Source organism: Falco naumanni, chromosome 5 (assembly GCF_017639655.2).
Source record: "Falco naumanni isolate bFalNau1 chromosome 5, bFalNau1.pat, whole genome shotgun sequence".
Classification (NCBI taxonomy): domain Eukaryota; kingdom Metazoa; phylum Chordata; class Aves; order Falconiformes; family Falconidae; genus Falco; species Falco naumanni.
Window position 1 is genome coordinate 80,888,229 of NC_054058.1, and position 24,725 is coordinate 80,912,953.

At 47.1% G+C, this 24,725-nt stretch overlaps 1 protein-coding gene across 1 annotated transcript; it reads right to left on the bottom strand.

The window, feature by feature from the left end:
* Positions 1 to 6,042: 6,042 nt before the first annotated feature.
* WNT2 (Wnt family member 2) lies at positions 6,043 to 24,500 on the bottom strand. Its single transcript, XM_040595718.1, has 5 exons — positions 24,406 to 24,500; positions 22,679 to 22,902; positions 19,431 to 19,708; positions 15,627 to 15,891; positions 6,043 to 6,311 (listed from the first exon to the last, which is right to left on the bottom strand). The coding sequence occupies exons 1-5, from the start codon at positions 24,483 to 24,485 to the stop codon at positions 6,082 to 6,084; spliced, it is 1,077 nt and encodes a 358-aa protein (XP_040451652.1). The 5' UTR covers positions 24,486 to 24,500; the 3' UTR covers positions 6,043 to 6,081.
* Between the last annotated feature and the right edge of the window lie 225 nt (positions 24,501 to 24,725).

Here is a 24,725-nt window from a genome sequence, read left to right on the forward strand (position 1 = left end):
AGGCAAAACTCTCGTTATTGGATTTGGTATAAAAGGAAAATGTTTCCTAACAGCAGGAGATGCACTGCATTTTTTTTTTGCCCTCTTGATTGCAGATACATTAGTCTACATAGAAGAAAGATTTTTGTCCAGGTGAGCAATGGTACTGCATTAAAGCAAGCACTGCTTTGCTGTGAGGAAAAAATACATCCCCGTATCAGGAGAAATCAACTGTTAAGAGTGAGGCTTAAGGGAGGACACAGGAGACTGGAGAGCCCCGTAGCTAAGTGTTAAAACTGGTGAGGTGTGTTGCTGTTGGGGATTTCCATACAGGTTTTTCATCTCTGGCCGTTATTCATGCAAAACAATTCGCTGTAATGTTGAGATTAGTATGGCTTGCATTTAATGTGGGACATGGCATAAGATTAGAGACAGTGGATTGCTAGAGGACAACATGTGGAAGTGTGAAATGGGCCAATATTTGTTTCCTCTGCTTTGCATCTGAATTGCTAGAAGAGCTACAGAGAACACCTTTACAGCAGGTGCTCCTGTGTATCTCTAGCTGTAGAACTAGGGATAATCGTATTCATTCATTTGCCTCAACAGCGCTGTCAGAATTATTTAAGGTTGGTGAAAATCAGAAGGATCAGGCATAGTCAGGTCTTGTCCTGTGCTGCTGTGTGTCACTTACTCCCCAGCCACCTGAAAAACCTGTCAAAGTTCATTTTTTATATACCCTACATTTCAAAAGAACAAATTGCTGTGATTAACAGTCCTAATATGTAAATGTTAGCATGTCAGTGTTTATCTAGCTATATACCAGCGTTCACGTTTGTCACCAACTAAGGTAGTAGCTTGGCCTAATGTTAGAGGAAGAGATAATGTGAATTATGATGTGTGGAAATTACTATCTGTAATAATCTGATAAAAAGGAATACTTAACTCCTGGAAGAATCAGATCCTTCCCTTGAACTATGGGGAACTTTAAGGAACTCAAAAATATCTTTAGGCAATTCTGTTTCTACCGTGTCTAGTATCCCATCTCCCTTATAAGCAGTAATGAACCATGGATTTTATCTAGAAAATCTCTTTTCAGCTTCAATTATAATTCCAGGCATCTGGGAGACTTAGGCAAGTCAGACAAAAGGATTTTCTTTTTCATTGAGCAAAGTTTGTTGCCGTAGGCTTTTCTGCCTCTGACATGTTTTCTGTGAAGTTCAGCATGGCTTAGATCAAAAGGCAAACACAGCCCGTGACTATAATGATGGAAAGCCTCTGGCTTAGTGCAGAGATGAGACTTCTGGAAATTTGGTTCAGATAATAACTCATCCAAATCTTCAGTTTGCAGATTTGGTGGGGGTGGGGTGGCTTTTTAGCTTGAAAAGTTAACAGTTCGTGGGGTTTTTTTTCCTTAAAGACAGCCTAATACAATTTGGATGGATGGTGTTTCTTTACACTGTAAGTCGCATAGAACCAAAAAAAGACACCCAGGAGTGTCAAATAAATCAAGTTGGTCACCTGGCCTTCGCGCTAGGTAGATTTACAGCTGCTCCAGAGTGAGAGCCACAGTGCTACACCTGGTGGAAGGCTGTTGTTTCCTCTGGTGATTAATTGCTGTGATTTGAAGCAAACAGCAAATACACCGACTCTTCTTTTTTTAGTGGGACAGCATAGAAATCCTTACCCCAGTAGAAAGGAGGAAAAAATACCAGCTTTGCTGTGTTGCAGAAGCCTACAGAAGGTAAACATCCCAAGGCAGCAGCAGCCTTTGTGCGCACGCCGCGTCACAGCCGGTGTGGCTGTCCCGGCACAGAGGGCTTGGGCACCTCAGCGGCTGTGGTCAAGGCATGTGTGCGAGGCAGCCCCCAGCCTCACGTGCTGTTCCCACCAGGGAGGGTGGAACTCCTGGTTTTTCATCTCTGAGGGACCAGGGAGGCCCCCCTGGAGCAACACAGGAGGAGCAGTCAATATATTGATTCATGTATGTTTGCTTCTTCCACACAAGAGCTCTTATATTATGAAGCCACATCCATGTAATCAGGCAAATGGGCTGTTAAAGAAAAAAAAAACAAAAAAAACAAAACAAAACAAAACAAACAAAAAAAAACCACAACCAAAACCAAGTTTGTGCTGCTCTATTCCAGATAATAAAGCAAGTTAATTTTGTCTTGTTTGCCGTGGCAGGAGAAACCTGCAGGCTCTTACACGTGACCACAAAACTGCCTCCGCCCTCAGAGGCGGCCGTCACCTGCACATGAAGGCTTCAGGCCTTCCTCGGCATGTGAGACAAAATGCACGGAGATGAGCAAGCACGGGTACGCTTCATGCTGCCACGCTGGATTATTAGCCAGTTTTTCCTAGCAAAAGCACCCTCCCCAGCCCCAGATCTTCACTAAACCCCAATAAAATGATTACTACCCCTTTGCCACCATACACCGAGTCCCACGAGAGGCCGGGCAAGAAGCCTGCAGGCAGGGATCGCCAGCTGCTTGCTGAACGCGGGTGTGATTTGGGCATCCAGGCTGGATGCCCTTCAGCAGCTGTGCAGCACAGCACCAGAAATACGGTATTTTATTTCTAATTCACATCTGCAAAGGTTACACAGAGATGGGAGGTCAGGGTGAGATGCACAAATTGGGTTTAGATAGTTTTGCAGGAAAAAAAGAAGCAGCACCACAATCTCTTGAGCTACAATACCCACGCGCCGTAACATACACCACTGTTCCTAGAAGTCATTCCCCATTTTCCTTGTGGTAAAAGAAAATGACACTTTTTTTTAAGTGAGATTTCTCCTAAAACAGCTCAACATACTTTTGGGGGCAAAGTTTGTTAAAATAGAAAACAGTGGGAAGGGAGCAACCCCAAAAAGTTTGACAGGCTAACAGCATCTCAGAGCAAGGCTAGATTCTGATTTCATACAGCAAATTAAAGGGAACTCCCTCAATTAGATTGCATATTTTAAAAAAATAAGTCCTACAGCCTTTTAAGCCTTTCACCTCAGCTAACATTATTCTGACACTAAAGTGTCTACCTAGGGACAGCTGTTTCCTCTTCATGAATAAATACATAAGTAAATCTATTGCACAGAAGAAAACAGAGGATTATTTCATTTGCCTTGCCTGATTTCTGTTTCTTCTTTTTCTTTTTCTCCCTTTTTCTTTCTTTGTTTGATTAGCTGAAGGTCGAGGAGGTACCTTTCCTAGAAATATTTACATCTCTGAGCGTCTTTTCCCTCTAAGAAATAGCAAAAGCTACCAGGAGTGTTTTGTTCATGGAAGAGGCAGCAGAAATGCTTACAGCTGTAAGAAGCCTACCTTGAGCTCCATTTTTTTTTAAAAAAATCATAAATACAGGAAAAAAAGTAATCAAATAAATGGCTAGTTCAGCAGTTACACATCTGTTGTGCTGCAAAATACTCCGTTTCTCCTCTGGTGAAGCAGGTTTGATGGAGGCATTGCATTACGTCTTATTGATGTGGCTCTTGTGTGAAATACAAAATTCAGCCTGCTGTGCACACCTTTGGTGGGCTTGCTGCTGAACGGGGCAGGGGACCTGGTGACAAAGCACACAGAAAAGGCCAAGGTACTCAATGCCACCATCTTCGCCTTCAGGAACCCCAGGCCCCTGAGATCAGGGGAAAGCGTGCAGCAAGAAGATACACCTTGGTGGAGGAGGAGGAGGAGGAGGAGGACCAGGTCAGGGAATAGAAGTTCCATCTTTAATACAGCGACCCCGAAACACTTTACCTGGGACTGCAGAATTCAGGTGGGTTTGTTTATTGGTGTATTAAGCAAACGATGGAGTTAAGAAGTGATCTGATTTCGTTACCTTGTATCCAACTGCCTAGAACAAGTTCCCTTGTAAGAATGAGGCTTCCTTTTTTCCAGAACATTTAAATATTTTCAGCTTTATTAGATGGGAAACTTGTAGACTACTCAAAGGGTCCCTGAGTCTTTCAAAAAACTTGACACACAAAAAAAATTAAAATAATATACTACTTTTAAGTTCCTTAAGGCTTAAAATGTGGTATTGCCCAGGCTGTGAACTACGTGCGGATTTAATTTCACAATGAAATCATAATAAAAATTCTCCTTGGAGCTCACCTTTAAATACAATTAGGTATGAAATTTTCCTTATCCAGCCCAGTGCCAGAATTGCCAGTAGTAATGAGGCCAACAGTATAACAACTGAACGGAGTGTGTATACTTTGCACTGCACGTGCATGTATGTGCAATGCACGCACTGTGCACTAGCACGCCGGCAGGGCTATTCCCACCAGCAGCTGGTTTATACCCAGAAGCGTGATTATTCTTACTTCTAGCCAGGACCATTACATTAATGCCATATACAGTAACAGAAACATTATCTTATTGTCCAAATAAATAGCTTTCTGGATCCTCCTAATCTTTTAATGCCAGCTGTGCCTTCTGGAGATGACTTACTCATATTAACGGTACAGACTTTTCCCAAAGCCTTTCAGATGTAAATGACTGCTCTCTCAAGACCATTGAATGCAAACCTCCATTCTTTTTACATATTCTTTTTTAAAACAAACAAAAAAAAAACCCCACATAACCAGAATACTCACTCCATTGCCACGGTATGCTGCTTGTATGCTGCTTTTTCATGCACTGTTTGCCCCTGCTAGGATTCCTCCACTCTTTTTCATTTTCATATGGAAATTTTACCTGAAGCTACAGTGTGTTCTATCACTCATTCAGCCTCCTTTCCCGTGTTGTTTTTTTACTACCTTGCCTGTCTCTGCACTTCATGGGTGCTTTTCCAGAGCCTTATTATACTTACTGGCACAGGACCCATCTTTCATCTCGGCTCATTTGCTGGTCCCAGCTCTGAGCAGAGGCAGCTGGTCCCTCTCTGACTCAGCTCCTTTCCAGTGAGGCTGTGGTTTCTGGGCCTCGTGAGCCTGCACATCTTTCCAGCAATTTGTTGGTTTGCACTGATGCCAGCCCAGCATGGCACAACCTGTCACTGCCTCCTTCAAAGGCCAGCACACCCTTAATGATAGCTAGAAGTTTTTGCAGAAAGTATTCAGAGAAAATCAGATTTGGAAGTCCCCATCCAAATGGAAAGTATCATTTGGAACGCATTTAATAGATTTATTAAATTTAAAAGAACATAGAATTTGATAGATTCTTTAGAAACCCGATCATAACTGAGACAAGGTATTTCCTTCTACATCAGCTTTCTGCAAACATTTTTATGCTTATTCAATAAGTGAAAAATAGGAAACCTTATCCTTAGGTAGTTCAGTGTCCTATACCCAGCTCTCACCAAGCTGAGAAACAAATACTTTCTCTTCGATCCTTCAGATCACAAAAACCCCTCAATAGTTAATATTAATGATGATTTAAAAGCTTTTAAGGCAAATTTGCACAAATATATAACTAAGACACTTGCTTTGACTCTTTAATAGTTTATGAAAATACTGTGGTTGAATACATCTCCTGCAGTTTCCTTTGGTTTTCGCCATGGGCCAATTGCTGCCCCACGGGAAGCTGCAGCATGCTCGTGCTGGTCGGGGTGGCCTCAGGCGGACACTTTACTGCGAACTCCAGTCCACTGGGGACAGACGAATATCCCTCCAGTAAAGCCTTTCACCCAGCCTGGCCCCAAATTTTCTCTCATGGAGGAATCACCAACCAGTGCTCAAATTCTTGAGCACTTATCCAGGGCGTGACTGTGACCAGCACAAAATCCTTTGGAAGATGCTTGAGCAAGCTCAGCTTACACAGTTGTTGGTGGTGGTTTTGTACGAAATGCTCCATCGTTGCATCTTGCTGTGCTCCTGGATGGCAGGAATGAATTGCCACAAGGAGTCCAGGGGAGAAATGCATGTTGGAAGAGTTCTGGCAGAAGTACACCCTTCCAGAGATGCATTGGTTTATGCACAGACACCTGCAGCAACACTGTCATGCAGAAAGGGGAGGTAAATACTTCAAAGTTTGTATTAATAATTCAGCAGCTTCTGTGCAATGAAAGGCAAAGGTGAAACTGGTGTAAAAGTAGAGACCTCGGATGCATTCCCTGCATGGACCAGGAAGGGAAAAGGGCTGTGGTCATCAAGCATCTGTAGCCTGTGCATCATGTCCGGGAGATCCAGCCAGCGCTCTTCGGCGCTTTGCAGGTGTGAATATCTACCACTTCTAGGCAGTCCTGGCAGCGCACAGCACAACACCAGTGGAATTTGCACTCGCATTTTGTCATTCTGCTGACACGGGAGGTGTCGTAGCCTCTCCCACAGCACATCACTTCACAGCTGTCCATGCCGCGGGAGGTTTGGTTGCAAACCCGACCAGCTGTCCCAAGGGACCCTACAAAGGAAATGCAGTAAAGGTCAGGAGGTGGATTTTAAGGAAAGACAGAAAGCATATGAAAATAAGTATAGGAGACATAATTTGCAATGTTATTTGATCCTTTGACATGACATCACCCGGGATTCATTATCAAGCCAGAGAAACACCTATAAGGTAAAGTTCCTCTCAAATTCTCAAATTTCTCCTAGAAATCTGGTCTAGAGATGAGAAGGAGTAAAATGGACCAAATGCATTGTGCTGGTTTTGGCTGGGATAGTGTTAACGTTCTTCACAGCAGCTAGTACGGGGCTATGTTCTGCATTTGTGCCGGACACAGTGTTGGTAACACAGGGATGTTTTCGTTATCGCCGAGCAGCGCTTACGCAGAGCCAAGGCCTTTGCTGCTTCTCACCCCACCAGTGAGGAGGCTGCGGGTGCACAAGGAGCCGGGAGGGGACACAACCAGGAGAGCTGACCCCAGCTGACCAAAGGCATATTCCATACTGGATGAGGTCATGCTCAGCGTGTAAAGCTGGCGGAAGAAGAATAAGGGAGGGGACATTCGGAGTGATGGCATTTGTCTTCTCAAGTAACCGCTGCACGTGATGGAGCCCTGCTGTCCTGGAGATGGCTGCACACCCACCTGCCAGCTGGAAGTGGTGAATGAATTCCTAGCTTTCCTTTGCTTGTAAGCGCAGCTTTTGCTTTACTTCTTAGGCTGTCTTTATCTCAACCCACGAGTTTTCTCACTTTTACTCTTCCAGTTCTTTCCCCTGTCCCAGTGCGGGGGGAATGAGTGAGCAGCTGCGTGGGGCTTAGTTGCCGGCTGGGGTTAAACCATGACATACTTCAAAGCTCTGCCTGATTCTGTGACTATCATCATGCTTTGCTTCATCTTTGCATAGCACTTTTTCCTCTCCAGTGAGCAGATACCTTCCCTGAGGCAGCCGTGCAGCTCCCTCCTACCCCCAGGACACAGTCCAGTCCCCCAGGGCTCTGTAGCATGGGGCACCCAAGAGGAGCATCCCCTGCTGCTCGGGACTGCGTGAGCTTTGCAGGGGAGCTCTGGGCGGCCAGGGGAGGTCTGGGAAAGAGGAGACTGATAAATTTGGTGGCTGCAGGGGACACACGGGCAGAGTAACTGTGCTGCCGGTAGTTAAAATTCTCTGCAGAAGTGAGTGCAGAAGCACCCTGACCGCTTGGCATCACTGCTGTGTCCACCCACAGTTCAGGTGGCAGCTGAAGACTGTCTGCTCTGTGCACCTCTCATCTCTGTGGGGTAAGCACCAAGGATTCTTCTCCTTTCTCTTGATAGAGATTGGAAGAAATTAATTTATAGCCTGCTGTGGACTGAAAGAGGGGTAGGGAAACATATCACACCTCATCACGTTCTTAAAACCCCTCTGGAGTGGCTAAAGTGCCTCTGCCCACCTCCACGCGGCACAAAATGCCTCTTTAAGGCCTGTTTTAGCCTGAACAGCTGCTGTACCATACACGAGCTGCTGCTCATCTAACAAAGTTACCTTAGGGTACAATTTAGGACCTATACCACAGCTGTTGACAGATTATTACCAGCAATTTGAAAACTTCATGAATACTCATTGCTTCACCTAATTTCTTATGTACTGCTATTGTAAATCAATTTCACGTATATCCATGAGATTGATATCGTTTTGACATTTTCCCTAGACCAAATTATAGCGCCGTTCTTCTGTTATTGGCCAACATGGGATTTCCCTAAGTATTGACTGCAGTCATTAAATTAACTGGAAACATTTTACAAAGTGTATTCACAGGTGTACATAAACCATGAAAAATTTACCCTCTTAAAGAAAAAAAATGCATGCAGACATTAACTCAAGTTTGCATGAGCTAGGATAGCAAACCAATCTTAATAAAACTTAAGCTGTAATTAATCTGTAATTATTAAAAATCTAAGTTGCATAAATGCTAATCTTTTTCCCCCCTATGAGGTTGTATATACTATTGCTGCTGTACTGAAGCAGCTCACAACATACGAGTATTCGCTGTTCCTCCATCCCCTGCTGTCCCCAGCGCCTGGGAGGCTGCACGGCTTTCCAGGCCTGGGCCCACCGCTGAGGCTGCAAGTGGTCTCAGGACTTGAGTAAAGTCACTTTCTCGGACTATGTTTTTTCCTGTGACACATGATTTAGCCTCTTAGCCATGGTGGGGGGAAATTTTCCTCTTCTTGCATCTAAGTCAGGGCAGGCTTCAGCTGCTGTCCTGGATGAGCGTTTAGGTCCCCAGAAAGCATCTCAGCCTTCCTGTATTTATTTAAATACTTAAATATTCATCGTGTAGAAATCTACACCTGGAAAGCTGCAATATCAAATCGCTGGTCCAGGGCTGCTGCGGGCAGAGCAGAAGAGCTTTGCATGGCCGCCCGCTCCGGGAGCCGCTCGCTGACGGAGGCACCGGCCGCAGTCCAAGGGTCCAGAGCTGCACAGGTGCTGCTGCACAGGCCAAGCAGAGCTGTGCTCAGCCACTCGAGGGAAAAGGCAGAGGGAGGAGAAGACACGCTGAATGGAGCCACAGACAGGCTCCTGCACCTGCAGCCCGGTAAATATCGACCTCCTTGGGCTCCGAGGAGCCTGGTCACGCTGCTGCCCACGTAGCAGCACTCTGCGCAGCATCCTTGGGGAGGCAGCTGAACAGTAAGTCTCTGCTCTTTAAGGGGGCACCTCACTTTGATGTAAAAACCAGTGACGAGTTGCATCAGGCATGCCCTGCGCTAGGAAACCAGCAGTAACTCCTGGTCTCCTGTCCCCACAGACACTGCCAGCACCTGGGTCCTGTGTGGGGCATCCAGGGAGGAGGAGGAGAGGTACCACCAGCAATGACCCACACAGGCAAGCCCTCTGCCACGCAGCTCTCCCTGCAAGGCCACCTGCACTGGGGCAACCTGCACGGCAGGCAAAGCAGTGATGCCAAAGGGCCTTTCCCAGATCATTTTTTCAGGAATCACTCCACACTGGGGGAAGGGAGAATTCTGGTGGCCCCTGGTGCCCCAGATCTAGGCAGGGCTGAGGAGTTAGGAGGATGCAGAGCTATGTGATCCACCTGTGGTCCCATAGGAAGCCTGTGGCAGAAAACCAAACCCTGCTTCCAAGCCAACACGTTCTCCTCCATCCATGATGCTGTGCAAACAGCTAGGACATCTAAATGCAAGTGCTCATGCTTGTGTGAGCCCACAGCAATGTCAGACGCTTGTCCTGCCCTCTTTGCTCAGACAGAAAAAAACCCGTGCAAAGGCTAAGCTCATGACTCGTATGGTTAATGTTCTGCATCAGGAATTTGGTGTGAATTCCAGTTTACCTCCCTGCACAGGTTCCCCCTCACCTCCCTTGCCCTGCACACTCTTACCCCACTACGAGCCCCAGCCCTGAGGTCCCAGTGCACCTGGGCTGCGTAATGCAACACACCTAGAACAATAATCTCCAGCAACCGTGATTTCAAAATCGTGATTTAGATTTCAAAATGCTTGGCGTTTTGCTGTCTGCATGTGGTTCATGTGACACAAGCCGGACACTTGGTGCCTTGGCTGTGCCACTGTCGCACAGCAGCCAGCCAGGCATCCCTCCTCCAACGCAGGAGAAGCAAAGCCACTGTGCACCTCAGCGTGCCTCCCGAGCGGGAGCGGAGCAGGGCCATGCTGCCTGGCTGCTGCAGGTGAAGGAAGACCCCACAGCCCCCACCTCCAGCAGGAGCTGCCCTAGGAAGGTCTGACCACATCCCTCAGCTGAAGCACAGGCTGGTTTCCAACTCCAAAATTCTCATTTCCAGATGTTTAGGGAAATCACAAAGCAGTGAAGGAGAACCTGAGTGGGATACAGCTGCTGGTTTCAACAGGAGTTTTGCCACTGGCTTCAAAACCAAAATTATTTCAACCACTAACACACAGCCAAGAAGCCGGTATCATCTGATACTGCCCACAACACAACATCAACATCTACTGTGGCACTGCAAGAGGAGACTAAATAATCCACAGGATGTGGCAAAAAGAAAACAGGCACATATAAAGGCGTAGTTTCTGAGCAAAACCAACATTTTTTAAAAGTTCAAACAGCATCTTCAGCATCTCTGCAGCTTCTCTCCTGAGAAAGAAGACGAGCAATAGCTGACAGTAAGCAACCAGGCAAGCTACTGTGCTCCTTGGTGGGCACTGAGATACCCAGGTGATGAAGACAGCAGAAGACACTAAACAAAACAAGGCAGAGTTTTCTGATCTTTGCCTGCTACCTGGAGTGCACGTCCTCATCACTTAAGAGGCAGGAGTATGTTCAAACTTGTAAAAAGTCTTTGTTTTTATTTCATGTTGGAATTGCCATGCCGACACACATTTTGCCTGCCAAAACATCCACAGCTTTTAATACTACCAACTTTACGGCCCATACATCAAATCCTTTCTTCTTGGTTTACACGGTTGTTTTCTTAAGCAAACATGTGGTAAGCTGAAAAATATTTTTTCCCATTCCTAAAGCAGTAAAATGTATTTATTCCTTTACAAAGTGAGATTTTCCCTTCTCTTCCAATTGATTAAAAATCTGGCCTCAAGCAATAAAGTTCGTTATCTGACATTCACCTACAAAGCCCCACAAAAACAGTGAAATCCCCAACAACAATGAACTAGTTTCCACACAGGCGTTTGGGGCGGGTGGGTGGAGAAAATAAAAAGGAAACATTCACAGAAAACCAGCTCTGAAGCTACTTCAAATCCAGAAGTTTTAAGTTAAGAAAGATTCATGTGGAAGCTCCGTACAGCAAGGCTGGAGAGAACAGGGAGGCAGCCTTGTCGGGAGGGGGCTGGGATTTCCCAGGCCAGCAACGAAGAGAGGGCAATGGGCTGATAAAAGCCCCTTATCTGGAATCAGTTTAGAGTAAACATGTGTCTCGAGCCACCGATAGCTGTCATAACCTCTGAGCTCCCAGGGGCTCCTGGGGCGATGGAAGTCATTGCAAGCTCCACCGCCAGCTTGCAGGAGGCTGGGACTGCACCCAACGTGTTTGCAATGCATAAATTGGGAGATACGGGCCAAGAAGTCACACAGGGACTGCCTGTATGCGGCTAAACTCAGTGAGAAGCTTTTGACATAGATCAGGATTGGTTTTCCTCCATGGGTTACATACCTCAAGCACTAACACATCTTGCACAGCAATACTTTGCAGGCCACATTTTAATCTCACATTTTTCTTTCACTCCAGACTTGGCCTCGTTCATCTCAAAAATGCAGCAAATGGCTTACGTGGGGCAGCAGGGGAAATAAACTAACACAGAAAGAACCCTGCGGAGGACCCGAAGCAGGTCATCCCGGGCACGCATTTTGTCACCCAATGTGCAGCTCCAGGGGGCTGCCCACAGCACTGCACGTGCATCTCCGCAGTGCTTTCCACCAGGAGACCAGGTGTGGAGGGTCCGCAAACACAGCCACAGCACCCTGCCAGCCTGTTGGAGCCACAGGAGATGGCCACCGCAATCCAGGTACGCGACCCCCACCCCATGCGCAGGCAGAGGCAGTGACGCTGGCTTTGACGCCGCCCAAAGAGGAACCATGTCAGTGTCAGGAGAAACCTATGGATGACCTGAAGCACATGGCATGTGGGTTTGCAGCAGGTCCTAAGGGACTGCTGCAGCAGCTTGAGATCATCTACACACAGAGGAGCCCCATCTCTGCTCCACCACCATCTCCACATTGCCAAAGCCTCATTGCTACCAGAACAGTTGTGAACAGTCAGCATGTGCACAGCACCACCATCCTGCCACTTGCTCACCACCCCCAGCCCCCCCGCCTTGATGTCCTCGCCTGGGGACACGGCTTCCCTGCTCATACACACCACCTCAACATGCTCAGCTTGCTCTACACACTTTGGTGGGGGTCTCCCCACAGGGAGACGCTTCACTCAAACACTGCCTAGAGTTTCATGGTAGCTCTGTACAAATTAATTTTTAATAAACCTGGTCTAAAATGTTTCCCTTTGCAAGACCACATTACACTGCTGTGATGGTCTCCATGAGCAGCCTGTAAGGAAGGCTGGGCCAGCAAGCGATGCCCACGCTGCAGCTGCTCCTATGTTCATTCCAAAAGCAGGCTCGGCTTGCCCACCGGTGCATTCAAAACATGGTAAACCTGCAACAGCTTTCAATCAGCCAAGCCTGCAATCTTGCAAAACTTTAAAAGTTTCTAACAGAAGCTTATAATTTAGAGCATCTAGAAGGTGAAGTACCGTGTTCAGGGTAAGATAGTATGTGCGACAGTGGGACTGCCACTTGCAGAGCCATCACCTTAGTTCCCTTCACAGCTTTATCATTTCTAACAGGTCTCTCCCACTGCAGTCCTGGATATGCTTGTATGTATTCATTTTGGGAGTTGGAAAATTATGGTAATATAAGAGAAGACCATGCAAATTGTGCCAAATTTTAAATTCATGACAAGATTTTCAAAACCCTCTGGGATGTCCTACCTCTGTTTCTATCAAATTATGAGTACGAAATTGTGAGCAAAAATTATTTCAGCATCCATGTGAGCAAATGTGAGCAGATTTAAGTGAATTCTGAACACTTCGGAAGATCTTCTTTTGGTCCTTTTCTAAAAGTTGTGAAATCCTAATGCTAGACAAGGGGTGGCCAGATTATTATGTTCGCGTGCTATTGAGTTGCTATTAGTGATTTCCACATATTATCTCTCTCCTGAAATCAATTACTCCTTTTTTCCTTCTAGGGGGGAAAAAAAAAACCAAACCCCAAACAAAAACCCCACCACATTTTACATGCTGAAGGGGTGATATATGCATGTACGTCCAGCTGCCTCCCCCAGACAGACTGCCAGACCCGGTGGGGTTCACTCAGCCCCAGCACCCTCGCGTGACTGCCTGCCACCAGAGAGAAGACTAAAAGCTCCGATGGCAGAAGATGAGGTACATGCTTTTTTTGGGTAGACCGCTGATGATAAAACCCCTGAGCACCTTTAACTCACTGGTTCCTGTGTGTTAGCACACCCATGCCACAGAAGACACTGGCTTGGTCATTTTACAGCTTGTGAAGCTGTTTCCTGGTCAAGTCATGATACTTCGTAAGGTTTGCTCTGGGAATCCTTCGTTCAGTCCCAATACTAACCAATCTGCAGATATACCGCTATTTTTTTTTACTGAAGCACTAAATTGCTTGAATTCCCCAGAAGAATGAAAGGCAGAACTGTATTCAAGGACCCACTACAGCGCTGTGGTATTAGATTTAGCTGATGCCGAGATGCTCCCCACCTATTTCCAAACACAGACTTCCATAATCTCCTTTCATTGTCAGTCATTTAACAGGGCTGACACTCTGGAGCACTTAACAGGGCAAACCAATGGTAAGAAAGAAAAAAATGCTGTCAGCTGTTCAAAATTACCTCTCTCAAAGCCAGATCAGTTTTTGTTCGTCTGATTCTTTCTTTGCTCCACACAAGCAGCAGGGCATCCCGCATCCCATTAAAGATTTACCGCAGCTTGCCAGAAATGTGCTCTTCCAAACAGCCATGTTCTCTGAATTCCGGGCAGCAAAGAGCCACCACCTCACCCACAGCCTTATCCTGAGCTGAGCCAAATGATGTGCCAGTCTCTGCCACCTCTGGGCAACCTTGACAGCATTGGGCAAGCGCGCATGATACACCGGGGTGAAAAATGCCCACCCTCTTCCACGATAACAAGACTGACAGATGAGGTTAGGCTCAGTACAGAAATTATTAAACAGCTTTTTGACATAGAAGTGAGGCATGTATGGTTTCTTCTTTTGGGGAGAAAGAAATAATGGGTTTTACAATGAACAAGGCAATTTCAACAAAACAAAGTTTTGAATAAGCCCTACTCTGCCAAGTAAGTCTCTGCACAATGGCACAGTATGCCCATTTACTCACTTGGATTAAAGTATTAGAGTTTGCAGTGTTGGTCACTATTCAGGGAACAATATGTGTTTGTGCAGGTAATAAGCATAACCTGCGAAAGTCATAAATAACACTTAAAATTACCTTGACTACTCAACTAACCAGAAATGCTGTACAACATAAGCGTACTGGATGGAATTCTGGGTTCACTGAAGTCAATAGTACACGACCAGGATTTCACATATTGTTCTTATTTAAGTGCAGTTGTTTTGCAATGCTTATCCCAAGTAAACTTGGATTGTAAATACTCAGTGGTGCCAAAAAGAGTTGAGCTGCGTTGCTATCCAGATACTTATGGATATGTCACACCGGGTGCAATCTGGCGTGTTATACAACCTATTAATTAGTTCCACAACATCTTTCATGGATTACTCAGTCTGGCTCTCTTCTCCAAATTTCTGGTTTTCTAGTTGCTAGTTTTTAATTGCCACATCAGGAAATACTATACACGGGTCAAGAACTGTTAGCAGGATTCCTGGTGCTCGGCAGTGCCTTGAATGCTGTAACACCATTAAGTGTGTATCTATTGAAATCTCTGACAGCAGAAAAATTCAGTGTTAATAGCAGCCCTGAAACTTCACCTCTTCCCACTGGGGCTGGCACAAGCCTTCAGAAAATGCGACGGTTATCATGGACGGGGCTAACACTGTCTCGTAAAGAGGAATAAACAGCTGTGTCACTCAATGCAGTGTGCTGTGCCCCACCAACCGCTCTTCTTTCGTCCACCTGCATGTCCTCCAGCTGCCTCGCACCACGTTGCTGACAGCTTCATTGACCGGCGCAAGCATGGTTTGCGCCAAGCTGCTGGTACCTCCTACGTTACCGGGGGGGGGAGAGGTGTGTCTACAGCTTAGGGGGTCCACAGTCCACAGGGGGCTGTGGGGAACGTGCAGATAAAGGAGGATATGTGGTCCTTTGGGAGTCTGCAGCCGCAGCCTAACACTATGGAAGAGAAGCAATGTGACAGGAGGTGGTATCATGGGGACAACATGGGGCTGCTGTAGTTACATCGGGCAGCTCTGAAGTGAGCTGTGTGATAGATGTGGCTCTGTACAGTAGGGACCTGCCTCCAGAACGTAACTCAAACCTGTCCTAAAAGCAGCTTTTGCCTTGCAGTGTCTCCAGGGCTCCATAGCATCTGGGAGAAACTGCTGAACTGTTTCTTCTGTTGTTTTACAGCTGGCTGTTGTACATCTGGGGACATTGAGGAACTATTGTTCTTTTACAGAGCTATCCTTCCCAAACATCTTCCTGCCTGTTTCCTGCTGGTTACATGCGTGGATTTGTATTTTTATAGATAGATATAGATATACATACATGCAAAATTAATAATTTTTGGCCTTCAAAGTAGAAATGTCTGAAATAAAACCATTCACATGTAACAATAGAGGCTTACCTACATCCCTGTCCCTGATACAGTAGTCTGGAGAGCTTTCAAAGTATACCAGGTCATTCTTAGTTGGCTTCTTAAATCTCTTATTAGCCACAGTGAAACCCGTGCCATCTTGATTCATGACCACCTGAATGGCTCCATTGTATTTCTTCCACAGATAATCTCCTGTTTTCCTAAAGTCTGCCATGGCCAGCCAACAGGTCCTTAGAGTGCACGATCCACTCACACCGTGACATTTGCACTCCTGTTTCAAAAACCGCTTCACGGCCTGTTTAGAAACGCAGTAAAATACACACAGGTGAAACAAACTGTAATTTATGCTTCTCGGCCCTTTCCCGTTCATTCTGTGGTGCCAGGAGCGCAATGGGTCTCCAAATCACGGTCTGTAGTGACACCCACTGGTAGCATCAAGTCATCCCCGCATGGTTGGTCTGCTCTGGATGCTTCACTCAACCACACACCCCCTCCTCCTCTGGCCGGTGGGCTTACCTTCCCCCCTCCTGGCAGGCATCCCCGGGACCGAGATGGTCCATAACGCTAGGACACAGGCTGGACAGGAGGAAACGATCTGGGAAGCGGCCAGAATCTCTCAGCCTCTTGGTAGGCGAAGGTACACCCTTTCCCCATCATTCCAGCTGAAGCATCGCCATGCTGACCCTCTCTAGCTTGCCTTCACGAAGTTGCCCTTTGCCTGAACAGTGGTTCAAATATTGCCCAGGAACTCGTAGGCACTTCATATTTCAATGATTTTACAGAGACTGTGCAAAGCATCGTACCTGGGCTAGGCATCAAACATGCAAAATTTTAAAATATGGTATCTTTAAAATGCTTATAAACCATTTAACAAACATTTTCGAGTAAGACCTTCATTAGCTTGCACTGGAGAGATCACCTTCATCATTAATTTAATGTCTGGGTAGCGTTAAAGCTATTTCAGCTTCACCTCTGACATTTGAGCCATCCGTATGACATTGGAGAACAACAGATAGGTTCATAGGCAATAAATAATTCAATGCTAATTCTGAAGATATGGGTATTTGATCTATAAATATTATGCCTTCAGGGTTCATGAAATATGAACATTCTGGCATTTGTACAAGAAGAGCAGCATCGTGGGAGGAAGGTAAGAGAGAGGAAAGCTCCATGATTAGAAGTGAGACTGATGCACAGCGGGGCAGCATTTTTCAGTCAAGCACTTAGTAATAAAGCAAGAATGTTTTATAAAACCAAAGTACTTTTAATTTTCTTTCCAACTTGTAAACGATATGACTACTTCAAAGCAGTCACTGACATTCCCACAGCCCCTACTAACACAAAACCGGGATTTAAGCAGATGCTTAGGTTTAAATATCTGAGTAGAAATCAATTTAACTACTTGTGCATTTCAAACAATTTGTTGGAATAGTGGAAGAAGCACATAGGAATGCAGGACTCTTTGTCAGTGATGTTCCTATAGTGATACATAGCATATTATTTTGTATGAATCATAGGGGAATATTATAGATTTATATTCTATGTGGGTTTGAAGTAGTAAAATTGGAATAGTCTAGTTTTAAAAGAAACCTAACACCACCCCTTTTTGGGGGTGAGAAAAAGCTGAGGGCACAGCTGGTCTTACCCAGTTCCAAATGCCAGGCTTGTGGGCAGGCTGAGGTAGTGAGATCCTGCAAAACTAAACCTACACTGTCGCACTGGGGATATAAAGCAGCATCCCTTTTCTATAAAGCAGGTCCTAGAGCATATGAGAATGTCTTGATTATTTTTAATCAAATACATTTATTAAAGTCTCCTGATCAGTTTCTAAAAAACCTACCTGGTTACCAATACTGTATTATTTGGCATATGTATTTTTTTAAACTTAATAAGATACTCAACTATTACAGAAAGTACTTCCCATCATGGAGCTAATTCACCCCTATAAAGCCTTTGCTTGTGTTGTAGACTGCAGTCTCTTTTGGACAGTAAAATAAATATAGCCATAATACTGCATATGTGTATCACTGATCTGAATAGCCTCATCTATCTATATTACATATTAATTACACCTGCTGGTAATAAACAGGTGGAGAAAAGATGTTGAAGGAGAAATATTTCTCGGGAAAATCATCTACTTGCAATACAAAACATTAAAATCGGACCTTTTCTTCTAGTAAGAGTTAGTTAATATAGAACAATCTTACAGATTACAAAAGGAATTTTTTAAAACAAAAAAATAAATAAATCTGAACACGAACAATTTACTTCCTATTGAATACATATTAAGGAAAACCAAAGACAAGGAACAACTAGTCTCTGTGAATCATTTTAGAAGTGATTGGTCTAGCATTATCAAATATTTTTCTGCATTGTTTTAAAGGTGGTGGATTAGGCAAATTTTGAATACATTTTGAATAATGAAACAATGTATTTACTGCAATTTCACACACTATGCGCCCAAGAAGGCCAATGGGACCCTGGGGTGCGTGAGGAGGACCGTGGCCAGCAGGTCGAGGGAGGTGATCCTGCCCCTCTGCCCTGCCCTGGTGAGGCCACATCTGGAGCGCTGTGTCCAGTGCTGGGCTCCCCAGTTCAAGGGAGACAGGGAACTACTGGAGAGGGCCCAGCGGAGGGCTACAGGGATGGTGGGGGGACTGGAGCATCTCCCCTGTGAGGGAAGGCTGAGGGAGCTGGGCCTGTGTAGACTGAAGAAGACTGAAAGGGGACCTTATCAATGCATATAAATATCTTAAGGGTGGGTGTTAAGAAGATGAGACCAGGATTCTTTTCAGTAGTGTCCAGCAACAGGACAAGGGGCAACAGGCACAAACTGCAACACAAGAATTTCCTTCTGAATATGAGGAAAAAATTCTTTGCCTTGAGCGTGGCAGAGCACTGGAACAGGCTGCCCAGAGAGGCTGTGGAGTCTCCTTCTCTGGAGACATTCAAAGCCCACCTGGACATGACTCTGTCCAACCTGCTCTGGGTGAAGCTGCTTTAGCAGGGAGTTGGACTAGGTGTTCTCTAGAGGTCCCTTCCAACCCTGATCATTCTGTGATTCTGTGATTCTTACTATTTATAGCTACTACCACAAAATGTTAGTACATGTATTTCTTAGCCCTTGCACCAGCAGTGGGCAATACACCCGGCCACTACTCCTTCTACTCACCTACAATGAAAAAAGTAAAGACTTTTTGTGAAATTCAGGAATGGTATTTTCATACAATGTTTAGAAAAGGGATTTTTTTTAGAGCAGGTTATGCCCCAGAACCAACGCCTTTTGGAGGGACACATATTTTGGATATATTTTCTTAAAAAGTGAATAAATTGTATTTTATTTCTGCTCATTTTGTGTTTAGGTTTACTGTGCACATACAGGAATGGATGGGATGGGGTTTTTTCTCCAATGCTATTTCAAAATTGCTCTTTAATAGTCAAGCCTGTTTTTCAGTATGGTCTTCAGCCTTACTTGGGAATTTCTATGCTATATTAAACAAAAGTAAAACTCCTCCAAATATAAGGATTAGGCTCAAAACAAAACCTCCATCCAAACTGATCCTGCAAGGGCTTGGGCTCCTGCTTGCCTTTCCACAGAAGGAGCCACTGAACTGACTCAGATGGGAGCACTGTCAACGAGTTGAATTCAGTCTGTTTGGAGATCTCTGCCACACCGAACCGCCAAGGGAGACAGATAGAGCACCTCTGGCTCCTGCTCATCCCATACTTCTTCCTGACTGCTGAGACCAGTCAGCAAGGACCAACCATTACCTGCCCCAGACCCAGGAGAGCTCTCTGAGAGCATCTCCAGGCATCTGTTGGATGGACACCCACCTTCCTTCCAGCTCTGTTGTTGTGAAGGTTCATCAGTGCCCTTGCATCTTTTCCTTTCCGTTCTTTGGCATCCACAAAAGCTCTGGCAAATTTAATGCCGTAGTCAATGTTATCACTGCAGCCACCCCAGTCAAAATGGCCCTTGCTGTCCTTGGCAGAGCCTTTCTTCTTGGGATCGCAGGAGCAGGATTTCAGCTCCCCTTGGCTACATGCCCTGGTGATGGCAAAAACAACTCCAGCAGAGGAGATGGCATGTACAAAAGCAGATTCACGGCTACCTGAAACAAAAAAAGTCACTTTAAATATGTTTGAAGCAGTTAGTTTGAGTGGCTATCCTAACTCCAGCCAGTTAGCCTGGACTTTTTTTGCTGAGCAAAAGATAAAACTGGGCTGAAATCACAAAAATACACATTCCCTGGAGCCAGAATTAGTCATGGCTTAAACTTGGACCCCTCCCTGGTAAAAGCTCATCAATATAGTGTTAGAGTTGGAAAACATTTTAAACATTTGCTTCTGATATTGATTAATATACTTTCACGGATCGGTTATTCTGTACAGATATGTGAATAGGACAGCTGGTATTTCTATCATGTTTCATCGATTTAGAAAAATATATGAAGTGCTATTTCAGAGATAGGTTTAAGAAAGTATTAAATAGGGACACTGGAACAACATGTACATTGCAAAATACTGCAAAGAACTCTTGAAGCTAGCTTTTCCTCTTCCAAAGCACTCGGAATAGACTTTCCTGCTTAGAAGGCAGTAGGGAGAAATCTTGGGTGTTATTTTCTGAAAATAAGTTAAATTTAGGTTTTCTGCCTAGAACCAAGCCCAGTAACAGTAATTCACACAAACAAGTTCCATTAAATCAATGGCACTGGTTGTGTCATGCTTGAGGCAGGATTTGGCCTGGCAGCTGTGACTTCTACATGCCAGCTGCTCGGGCAGTTTTCCCTTCTCTTGACAAAGATACTTTATTATACCAAAGATTATCTGCATTTTTTTCTAGATTATGCCTACTCTTAGGCTATTGGGTACGTATTTCAATGTAGTAATTGCTTATTTTAAGATGTAGTAATTTACAATACGGAGCTATGTTATCTTGGCACACAACACTATTTATGGTAATGGGGTATTTTCATGCTTTAAAAGTTTTTTAGCATGGCAAGAGTGAGAAGTAAGATTTTTATGCAGTATCTAAGACCATTAGCAGTGAGACCTGTTTGGAGGACTTGTAAGCCTTAAGTCATGTTAGCACCGTAAAGTAGGACTGTTATTTGTGATCTCATTGGAGGGGCAGCACTACGCCATATACCTTATTATTTAGTATTTCTATTCCAGTAGCATCTACATGTTTCAAATAGGAATGGGCCCTGGACTTCCATGTGCTGTGCAAACCTTCAGCAAGTGGCAACTAAAAGCTTGCAAAAAGACAAGGGTGAACCCTGCCTTCCCTACACTGCCTTCAAAATCAGGCAGAAGAAATCGAGGCTTGCTACAAGTCGTGCTCTTTTGAAGACTTACTTCTGAGAAAATGTACTCAGAAACATCAAAACTTTGTAAAATGTTAATTACGAAGAAAGACTTGATGTTGCTGGAAGAGAAATGTTTTGTTTGAGTTTATTAAACTAATCAAAACCACCTCATTTCAAATTAGAGCAATATCAAGCTGTGTTTCCCATCTCAATCACTGCCTGATCAGGCTCAGCGTGGAGCTCAGAAGCCTCATTCTCTCCCATGAGCCAACACTGAAAACTTCACTTCTGGAAAAACTGCATTTTTACTGTTTTTATGGAATAGCCTCATCAGAATTAGGCCATGTTCTGCCAGACATGTTTTCCTGAAAGTCAGACAAACCTCATCGAAAACTTCAGCTGATGGTTGACGTTACTGGTTACTCACTAATAATTGCTAAGGGAACATGAAGCTGGTTACGGAAACCAACGACTTACCAGCAGCAGAGCCTGGCACTGAATGATGCTCCATGGATGAAGTACCACTGGTCAGGTCAGTGTGCCCAGTGTCTCCTAACCTCCACCCCATCCCCACCAGTGGAGCAATGGCCCCGGGGTACTTTCCTCCTCTCCCCGCCAGCACCATGCTGCTGACAGCCTGGAAAGGCTGTCTCAAAACGTGCTGGGGACATCTCAGGGGCACAAGTGCCAGGGCAGGGTCAGCCTCACCAGCTGTGCACCAGGGCTGTGTGCCCCGTTGTGGCCTTTGGCGAAAAGAGACACATTTTAGAAGAAAAATCTCAGCACATTTATCACTCGGGTAGGGACAGCCTGGCATGGTAACAGATCTCAGCCATTTCTTTGAGTCAAAAGGAACATACAAGCTGTCTGAAGACTCACTAGATGCCTTAGTCCAACCTTCGGATAGCGACACCACCCTGCTTAACCATCCTCCCCCAGGGTGGGAGGCAGAATGCAGACCTCGGTTGTGTGGGGTCTGCACAAGCCTGGCTCATCCCTATCGGATGTGTCCCCGCTCATGTCTCCCCTGGAGCCTGATCTGAGGGACCCGCTGTCTCACCCCCCGCAGAAGGCTGAGGGCCTGGCGCTGCCCCAGCGCAGGCAGAGCACCCAACGCCCTGCCCGGGAACCGGCCCACCAAAGGGGCTGCCGGCTGCCACCCCAACACACTGGGATCCTGTTTGGATGCGAGCTGCTCCTTTCAGCCCCCCCCCCCCCCCCCCCCGAGTACCGGTGTCCCCAGATGGGGTGGGCTGTGCTGAAGGCCCTCTGCCCAACCGCATTCTGGCACCTCAGCTTCTCCGTAGCCCTTTATTTGTGGGTTTGGGGTCTGTTATGTCCCCCAAAACTGAGAAGTTGGGAATTGCAGGGCCAGCCCCTAATTGCCAACCCTCCCTTTCTGAAGCTTGTCTATGTCTTTCTGCTTCTAGGCAGGTTTTGAAGCAAAGTAGCGCTTCTCAGTATGGTACGGTATGGTACAGTATGGCACGGTATGGCACGGTATGGCATGGTATGGCACGGTATGGTACGCGCTGTCCGGCTGCCTGTGAGCCCCCGGGGGTAATTTTGCATTTCCCCCGCCCTTCCTCCTGAAACGGCAAACAAAGCTTCACCGTTGGCAGGACCGAGGGCAACCGGCGGGGGCCACCGCTCGGCGCTGCCCTCCCGGCCCCACCGCTGCCCGGGCAGCGCCCCCGCACCCCCCCACCCCTCGCCAAGCCCCTTCGCCCTGACCCCGCAGCGGCGGCCCCCCCCGCCCCCCGCGGGACTCACTGCGCAGCAGGACGCGGCCGAGGAGGCGCTGCCCCCGCTCCAGGGCGTTGCAGTCCCAGCGGTGCCGGCGGAACTGGTGCTGGCACTCGGCCGTCCAGGCGGCCACGCCGCGGCCGATGGAGAGCATCGCCTCGGGGTGCCGGCGGCACAGCTGCCGCTGCCGGCTCACCAGGCCCGGCACGTTGTCGCACATCACCCGCGACGAGCCCACGGCCCCCATGTACCTGCGGGAGGGAAGGGGCAGGGCAGCGCCGGGGGCCCGCGGCCACCCCCGGGCACCGGCTGCGGGGGAAGGGGGTCCCCAGCGCCCCGGCTGCGGGCAGGAGCCTTGCTCAGGCGGATCCAGAGCTGCAGCCACCTCTGCCTTTTTGGTGGAAATCCTTCAAAATGAGTCTCCGGTGCCGTGTTTTTTTGATAACGTGAAGCGTTTGGGAGAACCCCAAACCCCGCTATTACAGCTCCGTGCAGTACTTAAAAAAAAAACCAAAACCAAACAACAAAAAAACCAAGCCAAAAAACCTTGACAAAAAAATAAATTACATCATCATCTGTTTCCAGATGGTCTCTATTAGTCCTGAAATGTTTCGAAAGGTACCTTTTATAAAGCCCAAACTCCTATAGGTGTCTTTTGAAGGGATCAAACAGAAGAAAATGTCCTTTTCTTGTATTTTCATTATTTTATACGATCATAAAATCGTTAAAGCCCTGCCTTCCAAAAAAATACATATTTAAGTGGCAGTTAAAAGACACCATGACAGAAAGCCATCGCAATAAATAACGTTTATACGGCTACGGACACAGATAGTCGTTTTATTGAAATAGGCTCAGCCCGATAAATCAGGCTTTGATCCCGCGTCAGGCCGGTGTCGAGGTTAAGTGTGTTCCCCGGGTCTGTAAGAAGCGGTTTAACTCCTCTCCTACGCCAAGACTCTTCAGCCTGGGCTTGGTTGGGGTCCCCAGTTTGAGGGGCCGGTTTGTGCTCCCACCCTGCCCTGTTCCAGGGACCCGTCCTGCAGCTGGCTGCCTCGCAGCCCCGCACCGAGACCCGCCACCACCCGCAGCCGGGTCCCGCGCTGCCCGCGGGGCTTCCAACCCCTTTGCGCTTGCAGTTCGCACTTCAGCGAGGAGAAACTTTGCAGGAGGGAGGGGCCGGGGGAGGGCGAGGACGAAGGGGAAAAGAAAAATTAATAAAAAAAAAATAAAAAAATCCGTGCTGTAGCCAAATCCCAGAGCCGCCGGGGCGCGGAGGGCTGGCTGCCAGCAGCAGCGCTTCACCCGCGCATCTCGGGCGTGTTCCCGCCGGCGCGCCCTCCGCGCCCCCTTCCGCGCCCCCCCCCCTGCGCCCCCCTCCACACCATCCGCGCCCTCCGCGCCCTCCTCCGCGCCCCCCCCTCCGCCGCCCGGGAGGTGCCCCGCTGCCCCCCGGGCCGGGCCGGCCCCCCCGCACCCCTCTGCCCTGCCGAAAGACCCGCTCAGCCCTGGCAGCTGCTCCGTCCTTAAGCCGGGACGCAGGGACGGGGTGTGGAAGGAGATGCCGAGACCGTCTGATCCCTCTCTCCTTCGGGCCGGGCTTTCTGGACCGGAGCAGCTGGCAGCGGCGAGCGCCGCTTGTACAAGCCTGAGAGGGAGAGGCTCCCCCCCGCCCCCCTTCCCTTCCCTAATTTACAATTAATCCGACCCCACCTTCCCCAAGAGCAAATAAAAATTCCTGGAATTGCACAGCTTACCACCATGAGGAGGTGACTGGTGGGGTCGCCCAGACCAAGACCAGGGGAAGAGACCACCAGATCCCAGAGAGAAAGTTCATGTTAGAAGCGCTTCGGTCCACATCAGGTCAGTCGCGGGGGGCAGAAGAAATCCCAGGGAGCAACGGTGACCGGCAGGAGGAACCGCACCTTGAGAGATTCCATTTTCCGTGGGTCGAGGTGCCTCCGCATCCCCACGCACGGCCGCAGGGCTTATAGATCCCCTCCCGGGGTACGGGGGATGCCGATCGGTGCATCACTCTGGATTCCCCTCGATTTCTCCCGCACTAAATCCTTCAGGA

Bases quoted from the DNA above. Each gene is read 5' to 3' on its own strand.
- WNT2 (XM_040595718.1), bottom strand. From the start codon at position 24,485: ATGAACTTTCTCTCTGGGATCTGGTGGTCTCTTCCCCTGGTCTTGGTC. The intron at 19,709-22,678 runs GTGAGTCCCGCG...TTTTTGTTTCAG, and splicing joins CGGCCGCGTCCTGCTGCGCA to GTAGCCGTGAATCTGCTTTT. The intron at 6,312-15,626 runs GTAAGCCTCTAT...TTTCCTTTGTAG, and splicing joins TATCAGGGACAGGGATGTAG to GGTCCCTTGGGACAGCTGGT.